Raw genomic sequence first — 11,559 nt, 5'->3', positions numbered from 1 at the left:
AAAGATATCGTTTCAAAAGCCTGCTCCGAGCACTCTTATTTCTTCTCCTTTATTCGTTACATCACTTCTTTTCTTCGGCGTGTCCTTCATCTAATCTTTTCTAGATCTCCTCTCATGTCCGTTTCCTTTAATTAAAGATTTCACTCTAAAAGGATAAATTATTAAGGCTCGGAATCAGGTCAGATTGAAATAAACCTGAGTCCAGCGAGGTAATCAAATATCACGTTTAACCTGATAAACTTAAACAAACCAGGTAACTTGAACCTGACCCTTAAAATTGCCAGCAATACGGCATTTTGTTGTGAAACCTCAGTAAAATCATAAAAATCTGCTGAAATTTATATGCAAAAAACACTTTGGGACGAGTAGCCTCACAATTCCCTTAGACGATTACAAAGCTCGGGATAAAAAAGCCACACGACACTGGACTTTTCAACTATTTATGTCTTGTTATGTAAATTACAAATTGATGAAGAAGTAATAGGATGCAATCCGTTAGAAAAGCCAAATGTAAAGAAATAGCAGACAAAGTCCCGAAAATTTTACTGGTGAAAAGTTTACCCTTTATAATATGTTAACCTCACAAATAACACCGACAAAAGCTTTTATTCATTCTCCTCAACTTCCGATGCGACAACACGCAAAAGCGTTTACTGTCATCAGCGAAACTTTTTTCGCCGAACAACCGACATCTCTAATGTTTTGAAATCGGAAAAAATAACGAAAATGGTGAAAAGCACACGCACACGAACCAAAGTGACACGTATGCTGCATTCCAAGTTAGTCCCTTTGAAAACGCCAACGGCGTCCGTTCTTTCTTTGTGTGTTTGTCACACACAAAAATTATTTTCCATTGAAGTGATGTAACTGAAAGAAAAATTCTTTTTTGTGGAAATTATAGAAAGGAAAAACCAACTTTTTTTTCGTTCAATTTAAAATGAACTTTATGAACATGTGTGCTTTTTGTGTGACAACATTATTTTATCATAGTGGATCGTATAATTGGTTTAGAAAAGAACAGTAAATTCGAGCAAAGCAAGGTATTTACAACCACTTTTCTTATCGATTTGTCAATTTTGATTTTCTTTGTTTTTTCCTTTAAACATTTTTCGTTGTTTCCACATTTTCCGCATAGTTTTCATTTCTCAATCAGAACGTGCAGATAAACAGAGAACATTTTACATAATTCACATTTTTCGTCGTTGATTTGAATAATCGAAAAATATTTCCGCAAGTCATTTATATGTTGCCGTAATAAATGAAACTGCGACGATCGTGTTTGAATGTTCGAAATTTTCCGTCGCAATTTTTTTCTTCGTATAGGAAAATTCCCATTATTGACAATAAAAATGTGAATTTATTTTTGGCACCAGTCAATGTTGCAGTGCAACATCTTTGGCAAAAAAAATTACCGCATTATGTTTATACGAAAGAAAATCTTTGTCAAGAGAACAAAAAGCTCTTACCATTTCGACATCTAGTAGATGAATTTTATGGGATACGTAGTAGTGGAGAGATGAAAGAAAATGTGAACCGAAACACACACCAACACAGATGTATGCTACAATTTCTGTGGAAGCTATAAAACTGGGTGTCTAGACGCGTCATGATTATTTTTTTTTGATTTCTTCTTTGAATGATTTTTGGTTGAACAACCCTCGCCGTCATCAAAAATTATATTGTCTGCACTGTGGTTAATTTCATGAAACATCTGTTACACAAGACAGTATGTACTGCATCGATATGGGGGGTCAGCTATTGACTTAATGAACATGAACATTAACAATTAGCTGATTCATTCATGTACTAACGAAGGTAATAGAATCACTTCGGCGTGCGGGGTTGCCGTCCTACGCAATTTTATTATGCCTCACAATGTTCTATGAGTTACACTGTGAAATACCTGGAAGTTGGCTTTTCGTATTCATTTACACTGCTATCTGGATAGCAATATGACTTCGGGTCGTCCAAAACTGACACCCACCATTTTTCGAGACTTTTAGCAACGCTCGTCCATGCTTTTTCTATGCATTTTACAACAGGCGCACCCCTTTAATCTAGCCTTTACTTCAAAACTTTATTTAACTCGTTTCAACTGAACTTTCCTCTATGATCCGATAAGTTCCGTTTGCAGTGCCTATTTTCAGGAATTAAATTCTTTAATTTCCTAATACCTCTCAAAAATAAAAATTAAATTTATTTTTTGGCTAAAATGATACGAGGTTAGTTGGTTGCCTCAAGGCACAGCACTACTAGCACGAACATAGAAAATATTCGGAGGCTGATGAAATCACAGTAGGCACTGCGTTTCTGTTATACAGATAGATGACTTGTTTTCGTTGTATGAGTTAAAACATGCAATACAAACAATCCAAAGCGGTAGCTCGTATCACTAAAGCCTCCAAATTTGACACTTGTCAATTCAGTGTTAATGCTAGTAGCAGTGCTGTGCTCGAGGACATCACACATAACTGAGAAAGTCATAAAACGAACATAAGCATTTTGGTAAACAATCTTAGTAGTGAATATAGTGAAAGTCGCTTGTAAGATTTAAGAATTCCCTTAAAACAGGTCCTGTCTTCATGTACATATTTTTCATGGTTGAGCTGCTCTGAATAAAAAAGCAGCAGGTATAAAGTGGAACAGGTAATGTTTTTTGCTCTAGTTAATGAGATTAGAAATTTCCTGCAGAAAGTCACCAAATTGTATACCTCTGTGAATTGTAATTCTATAAACATTGCTCACAGAGGTCTAAAATCATAAAATTTGATGGTTTGGTCCTGAAGAATTATTCAATGGAAAAATTTCAAGCCGATTTCAGCTTCACACCATATTTCTGACGGTTTTTGTTGTTCTTTCGTCAAATTTCAGTCAGAATGTAAAATCCAACAACTCGTCATAAAATGAAAAGTCTCGTTTTCGTACGAAAAATTTATTTTTTAACCTGTCACAGACGGCAAGCATATTCAAGGTTCTGAAAGAACAGGTGAAGACAACCCTGCTTCTTTCAGAACTTTGAGCATACTATGAGTTTTACTATCTGATCTATTACTTGAGTTGATTGAAGATTTTAAGAGATTGATTTCAGAAATATTTTACTTCATTTGTGATATAAGAACAAATTAGTCAGAGCCTGTCGTTTATTATTGATGTTGTTGTCGATAGACAACCATCTGTAACAGGTTAATCTCTAGAATGAATATTCTTCTGTCAATATGATCCTATAAGCTGGTTAATTTCTACCCTACATTCTGCAGCTTAATTTTTCAGTGTCCATTCCACTCAACAAAAATTACTCCGTGAGAGAGCAAACTGTCAAATAAACAAAGGAAAAATTGAAAAAAATACATTTTGTCTCTCATGCGGAGTACTTTTTTGGTAAGAGGAAACTAAGCATCACTTTTCATGCAATTGAATTCTTAAATGAAGAAACTGGACAGGTTACATTAGCGAATTATAAGAGATGTTGCACACACTTCAATGACAAGTATATGTCCAAGGTCTTTGAGGCTAGATGAAGTCGTTTTTCACAAAGCAATCTGCATAACGTTCTTAATAAACTTGAACTTGTCGACAACCTGTAAAAACAAAAATCAAAGCCCACTTGAAACCGGTAACGATCCACTTGTCAATGGACAATACATGAACAAATTCCATAATTTATAGATCCAGTGCAGTTTACTGTCAAACGTCATCCACAGAGCTATAACCTCAACGCTTTTCCATACATTTTGTCAACAACATTGTTTGGTTATGTTGCCTGTGGATGACTATTGACAATTCGATGTCACACTGGGATGAGACCTATATCTTTCTCAATATTTGTTTCTTAACGGAGCGCTTATCGGATTGGCATGTGTAAACCTTAAAGCACATTATTTAAAGTGATGTTTCTAGCCTGTCACAAACGTGCAGCTTTCTCATCATAAAATGTTCTCAAAATCTTCCACTTCATTAGTTTCAACATACAGAGACCGTCAAAAGTCCACAGCTAATCTCTTATTTTTATCGTCGCTGTCGACAATTAGAAAACTGTTTTTTCTCCCTCACACTTCAGCGTTCTAGGTACATTTTCTATTTAACAAAAAAAAAAACATTCCTAGGTGCGATGGAAATTTCCCACCGTTTGCAACACCACTGCTAAAAACAATTTAGTGCTGATTACACACGATCATTACAGACTAACACAAAATAAGTTCAAATATCATACGAAGCTCATTATCGCCTTCCCCCAACTTTATTGTTGATAATATTTGTTCCACAGAGATGCATTTATAATCATAAAATGTAAACAAAAAATGTTTTTTTTTTCTATTCCATTTTCTAGACAACGAACAACAACACAAGCTCTATTCTCCTTCCACAGGAGAGAGACTTGGATTTTTTTGTTTTGTATACACAAAAGTAAAATAATAAAAAAACGTTAAGTTCAGTTGTGGTGGTGGGGGAACATCTAATGACGCGCACACCACGAAGCATATAAATTCGAGGTACAAAGTCACAACAGCAAGTCAGTTGACTTAAGGAAGCATACAAGTGAAGTTCACTTTGTGAACTATATTGTGAATTCAAATCAAGTGAAAAAATAGACTTTTATAAACAAAACAACAACAGACCCATTGCGTCGTATACAAGTGAAGTAGAAATAAAAAGACAAATTTCTTTGGACAGAGGCAGACAACAAATTAACCTTCTATTGGGCTTCGATCGTTGTATGGGTAAGTTTCTAATCTAAGAAAAATTTTATCGAAAATTAATTAGCTTTTTAATTGGCGCAATAATTCAAATTTAATCTAATTTGCTGATCCGTTGAGAACGTGATACGGGAATTAATTGAACGTTTAATTGATTGAGAGGTCATGCATTTCGCAACGGGTCAATCATTGCACGCGTATCGGTTTTATTATACAACAAATCAAATGAAAAGTATAAATCTCTTGGATCGTGGACTTTGAGTCACAAAATTTCCGGAGAATATTGACCCAGTTAATTTGTGATTCTACGTAATTTCACAAAAAAACGAAAATACTGAATCAATTCGGTATATTCGTACGTCATCGTCAATATAATTGATAACAAGGTTCAGCATATCATACACGCAAAACTACACATAAATTTAACATTCAGAGAAGAGGCATGCGTACGTCCACTGTATATCTATCCAACACTGTTGACTCTACACATTACTGCTGCGTGTAAAAAATTATGAGTCATTCATGCAACCAATTTAGATTATATTTCAATTAGTTCGTATCTCAATATATAACAAGAAATTGTCTTTGTTACTAGGCTGGAAGTCCAATGAAATGAATTCTCGGCTATAATTCTCGCCTGAATAGCTCTTAATTGCAATTGTGATTTTATTGAACAACAACAACGAAATTTTCTTCTATTCTCCTTCCAATGCATTGAAATGTCGATTGAAATAATACACACGCAGCCACTGTTAGTGAATGTGTGTAAGTAAACGTTCATTCACAATTTGGTGTTATGAACGAATCAGTCAGCTGATGTATGGACTGTGCATAGTCTAGGAGTGTTGAAATTTTATTTACGAAATTTATTGGTATGAAAGCAAGTTCATCAACCGATTGGCACTGAGGTGCTGGGATTTGATTTGTCGTTGATTTTACATGAGTAGAGGTTGTTGTAGGGAACATTGGGTGTAACGTTGTTTGTATGAATGGATCAGCTGAAAAACAGCTGACGCAAATTCATGTCTAATTTTAACTGACAGCACCTGTAAACTTTTTGAATATAAAGCGCCAAAAACGCTTTTGATAAAAACAGGCAAAGAAATAGCCAGAAATAGTCCCTATGGTAACATGTCAGCTGCAACAGCTGAAACTGAACTAAGTAAATTCCCGCGATAAATGAAAAATTCTTGGAGAGAAATCACTTTTATAAACTTGTTTGGCTTCCTACTAAGAATTAAGTTATGTAAACTGAAGCCAAGGCCATCGCTATTAGAATGTAATAAACGTCGACAGAATGACGTTCAAAGAACACTGGCCATTTATAGCATTTTGGCATTTAAAACACAGTCCAAGAAGTGAAAAACAACAGATGTTCGTTCACACGTGTCGGCGACACGGTATCGTAACTGTTACAATTCAGTTTTGCCTGTCGTTTTAAATGTTACATTGACAAAGAATATGCCTCGTCCTTGAACCGTCATTTTCAATTACGACTCTTTGAACCGTTTCGATTTCATGATTGGATCTGATAAATGAATTATTCTCCGACTATTCTTTGTGTTCCTATTCACCGAGCAGTTAGAAAACAAATTGGATTTTTTCATGAGGGGATAGAAGTGTGTTAAAGGTGTTCGAGATAACCTCTACCAATCGCTGATTGATTGATTATTTCGAATCAATTATAAAATCGGATGATGATACGACGATTCAAACAATGTGAATGGGGTTATCTATCGGGTTATTCTCGTAATTCAACGATTCGCATAGTTTTGATGAGTTTGTGATGGAAATTTGATTGGTTTTTTGATCAGGGTCGAAGCTAGAATAATTCAGGGATGAGCTAGTCGGAGAAAAATGAGCTTCTAGTGAGATAACACCATGCGCCGTTATCATTTTAATAGTAAATGCTTTATCATACAATTCCTTTCAAAGTTATTAAAACAGACAACCGAAGTGTTTGTTGTAGCTATATTCCAGGAAATGGCTTTGCGTCGTTAAAAAATTACTCGCGAAACTGCCAAAGAAGAAACTGATTTTGTTGAGGAAGATAGTAATTGGACTTCATCCGTATGCTGTCCTTGAGTTGAAACCATTTGACTAGGAAAATGTTTACTCTAAAATAGAAAATGATTTACTTCCTGTGCTCGTTTATGTTTCCCATTTAAGCCAGCAATTTAGTTGACCTTTTTGAATGGAAATCGTAAATTTCCAACGTAATTTTCTTCTCGCTATGCTTTATTGACCCTAATGTTCGCGAATGTCAATAAAATTAGAGTAGAGAGTGAAGATGCAACCAATTTTTTATTTGTTTTGATTCGAAGTCCGTACTTTGTTTGAACAGAAATTCCAACCAATTTAAATGCTTAGACGATTTGTTTTTCAATTTCCGACAACCAGAGATAAGGGAAAACATATATCGCGGTCGTACAAGTGTTTGTAGAAAATATGTAAAACGTAATTATGATGATAGCCAGCAAAAGATATCGCTAGATTATCGTTGAAAATGTTATTCAATAAAACAAATCAATTTGTTTTGTTGTGATACAGTGGAATTTCAGTCGACATTGTTAAACTTTGCTTGCATTGTACATTGATCTAGGGCGTATGATGCGACACATATGACTGCAACAGTTTCCGTTATGGGTGGTGTTGGTGTACGTAACGTTTTATACAACACAAATGGTTTTATTAGATTGTGACGTAATGTTCTTTTGTAAACATTTACACCATTTATCTTAGCGTGACTCAAGAGTAATTTCATCGAGCAAATGAATTGGGAAATTCTCAGAACATTTAATGCTGACACAGCAAGAGTGTTCAAATGACTATCATGTGATTTTATTGATATGATGACTAATTTCCAGAGGCTTTTTTTGGAAATATTTTTTTTCCATATTTTCCCATCTTTTCCTAGATTTTCCCATACCTTTCTTACAGTCGGCAACTTTCAAGTCAGTGCCCCTTTTGGTTTCAGCTGTTTTCGGCTGCAAACAAATGTGCTAATTTCTTGTTTATACCGGTGAACAATGTGCACGCATGGGTGTGGTAATGGTAAACAGGTTAAACCATATTTGTATGTAAGAGTGTATCAGCTGAAGCGAAATACGTCTTCGACTGTAATAGTAAAATATTTTTGGGAAAAATTTGGAAAAAATCTAGGAAAATGTGGGAAAATGTTTTCGCGAAAGTAGTCCTTGCAGAAGAAAGTTCTCTACATTCCTCCCGAAACTTTTAGAATCAGGTTATAGTTGTGTACGAAATTTAGGTTTTCGGTCGATTCAGGTCAGATCGAAATCAACAAAATCAAGTTCCGGTCAAAACACGTCAAGGTTTTTTGTCAGGTAATTTCAGGTCCAATATCCAATATCCAATATCCATATGGAAAAACTTCATTGATCTGACACTATAATTCTCTAAGTTGAATTGAATTTAATAGTCTTTTTCTTAGTGGAGTTCTCCAACATATTTGCTCTAGAGTCTAGACTAAATGTCTGGAATTCCCAACCAATTTGAAAACCGGGCGAGTCGCATATCTTCTGAAATTCTTATTTATGGGCTTATCAGAAAATTGGAGTGTCGTTCAAGTTAGGTAAATGATAATAGGTACGGTGTTTTGCTGTATAAGACTTTATCGCTCACTTTTCTGGTCACTCACTCAATCACTTGTTCTTGTGAATGACAGATTACTAGCCATGAATACAGTCAGGACGTACTATGAATCTTAACGATTCCCGAAGAGCCTTTCGGATTTTTTTACGAAATTCTTACATATTTGAGAGGCTTTTTCGATGAGCTAGTCCGTCCCTAAATTTAGTCAATGAAACTTCTTCAAAGTTTCAAACCATTGGGGGCGAGAACTCGAGAAGCTAAATCACTTATGCCACCGAATGTCTCTATGGCACCTTTCAGACCTCGTCTTTACTCAGGTCGTTTGTTTCAATTGCATTTACGATCGAACAAATTTCAAAATTTCTGGAAAATTTATGTGTCTCTAACACACTCGTTCGTTGCCTTTGTTTGCACAGAACGGTATTGACAATTGAAATTAAAAATTATTTTAATTAGCGCAATTTCAGTGTACCAGATAGAGATAAGTTTTTATTGCGCATTTAATCCGTTTGATATACAACACTGTACGTACCTATAGCACCACCTACCTGTTTATTAAGCAAAACCGTACAAAACCATAATATATCTTAGAGCGATATGGCTACGAGGTCACATCAATTGTTATTATTCAACAACATTCATTTTTCAAATAATAAACTCAAATTGTTTTCAATTGCAATGACGTTGAAGCAAATGAACAGCTGAGTAGGAACAACTGTTTCTATTCTGTGTTCAATCTGAAAACAACAAGTGACGAGTGTCTTGTCTTATACGTACACGATGCACGTGAATAGCAGTAAGAATCTTCTCAGATAAAAGCAATTAGTAGCGCTGTAGTCTTAGACGACTAACTTACCTCATGCAGACCGAATAACGAACACATTTTTCTTCTTGTCCTTGCAGAGCGAGAAAAAAAGTCTACAAATAGTGGGGACGAGCCGGGCCTGTGCAAAAAATTGCAGGGCCAGAGCAGTCTTTATGCAGACGCTGGAGCAATTAGCTCATTCACAAACGATTGCGATGGTGGTTATGTACCAACGGTTGGTCGCTGGGGCTGCGAATGGCCAAGTTGACTCGCCGATGACAAAAACAGTCTTTCACTTCGCCATAGAACCGGATCGGTTCAGCGTTCAAACAATTGGCTGACCGAAGCCGATAGTTGCTATGATGATGATGATGAAGACGACGGTGATGTGACCGGCACCAAATCAAAATGGGCCGCTGCCGACAGCTATGACTTGAATGCATTTCGGCAAATCGACGGATCGTGGCCAATCGGACATCCGTTGCCGCTGCCAAAATGGACGAATAAATCGAAGAAACGATTAGTCATTGAAAAGGTATAGTGTGGTGCTCGCGTCGCCAGTGGAGCAATTGATTAAAATAATTTCTTTTGCAGATTTGGCAATATGAAGATCTGTGCGGCATCATTGAGGTGACTCTTCATCGTATATTGGAGGAAACGCATTACAACACAGCTAACAACTTCGTTGATTTCCACAAGGCGTTTAAACAATCCACAGAACCGAACTTGAGGCAATTCTATCAGACCTATGTACCGCCAATAAACCGACGTCATCACACCTGCGTCAGTCTTGCCATGGAAATCGTTACTCGACTGGGTGCTGTTGCACCGAATCTAGCCGAACATTGTTATTTGGTTTCATGCGAGGAAGCCGTCGAGGCCGCCAGTCCGTACATTGAGAACTGTGAAGAGAATGGCATGGAGAACACGGTCTACAGTTTGGAAAAGGAACACGTCCTGATCGCATTGAAGATAAACGTTGCCGGCCGTGACGGACTCATGATCTTGGATGCTGGTTATCATGTCTCTCGGGCTGTAACTGTAATGAAAGATCAGTGTTATCCGCACACCGGATGGTTCATCCAGTCGAACGAGCCGCATTGCAAACGCGAGTACTGCTATACGATCAGTTCGGTCAGCAATGATTTCGTTGAATGGACCGAACGTGCGACCAGGGGAAACACCGAATCGTACGAAATGTCATTGGTGTATGTAGAGCGCCCGTACCGGTCAGCTGTGGATGTCACCGTTCGTCGTAATCTGGTGTACAATTTCAGGTAAGAATTTCTTGTTCCGACATTGAGGCGTTGGGGGCTTCGACGGTGTGATGATTAATTCGATTTTTGTTTCGTACAGGTCTCTGTTGTCCCGAGATGCAAAGGGACGCGTTTGTGCTGGGTTATACTTCCCAGTGTCAAATGGAGGCGGTGATGCGCAGCTAACATTATTCTACGATGGACCGAATGATTCTAGCGTCAAGGTCAAGCAAAAGTTTTCCATCTTCAAGGATGTAGAGAAGGTGAGTCTTTCCGTCTGTCGTTGTTGGGATGGACCCTTATTTTGAAAATGTCTATTTAATCCTCAGATTCCCGACGCGGTAATGGTCCATTTGGAACTCCTAGCACCTCAGTTAGCGATGGCAATGGAAGATCTGACCTCGCTGCTGAAATCATTGTACGACGTCATTTGTGACCAAAATTTCATTGGCCAGGTGCTATCGATCAATGATGATATCACCGTTATGTCAGCAGACAACTAAAGAAACGGAAGAACGAAAAGAAAAACTTATTGAATTTCTCATGTTTATTTAAGCGTCCGGACGACGGCGCCATATTGATAACCCATAACCATTAACCAATTTAACATTTTCATTTCGCAGGCAACAAGCATTAGACCGAGAGCATGTGTGTGCGTATCGGTCTCTGTTAAGGCAAATTTTTTGAGATCTTTGCCACCTTATTACACTAGCCCGACACGAAAAACGTTTGTCCTTCGACTTTTAGGAGAGCCGCTCAGTCGTTACGGATCATAGAAAACCGAAATTGGGATCATAGTGAAGCCATTGGTATCAAATGCAGAATTCGATTTGAAGATTTACTGAAAAGTCTCTCGTGCCACACAAGTCAAGTATTTGAATTTGCAACTTTCCTGGCACGACATCAACTTCTTTGGGACCAATGACTTCATTTTAACATCAATTTGAATTGACTGCAATGTGGAACGGGTGCGAAATATAAACACTATGCCTGCCCTCTTTACTCTCAGCTTCAAAAGAAATGTTTTTCGTACCGGACAGTGTGATAATATGGCATTACGTTCCATTACGGTGGTTCTGACGGTTAAGACTGATATACGCAAAGGGTCTCGGTCTGCATCGGTAAGTTTAATAGCGAATAGTCCTAGTCATCTGCTGTCGAAAAACGAAATCAAAGTTAAACGATGAGCTCT

At 37.2% G+C, this 11,559-nt stretch overlaps 1 protein-coding gene across 1 annotated transcript; it reads left to right on the top strand.

Annotated features, from left to right (window-relative positions):
* Positions 1-825: 825 nt before the first annotated feature.
* On the top strand, positions 826-10,884 carry LOC119079106. Its single transcript, XM_037186925.1, has 6 exons — positions 826-1,040; positions 4,328-4,718; positions 9,210-9,646; positions 9,706-10,388; positions 10,468-10,630; positions 10,697-10,884. The coding sequence occupies exons 4-6, from the start codon at positions 9,907-9,909 to the stop codon at positions 10,868-10,870; spliced, it is 819 nt and encodes a 272-aa protein (XP_037042820.1). The 5' UTR covers positions 826-1,040; positions 4,328-4,718; positions 9,210-9,646; positions 9,706-9,906; the 3' UTR covers positions 10,871-10,884.
* The last annotated feature ends 675 nt before the right edge of the window (positions 10,885-11,559 follow it).

Source organism: Bradysia coprophila, unplaced genomic scaffold, assembly GCF_014529535.1.
Source record: "Bradysia coprophila strain Holo2 unplaced genomic scaffold, BU_Bcop_v1 contig_297, whole genome shotgun sequence".
In the NCBI taxonomy this organism is placed as follows: Eukaryota; Metazoa; Arthropoda; class Insecta; order Diptera; family Sciaridae; genus Bradysia; species Bradysia coprophila.
This window is presented reverse-complemented; position numbering and strand designations above follow the sequence as displayed.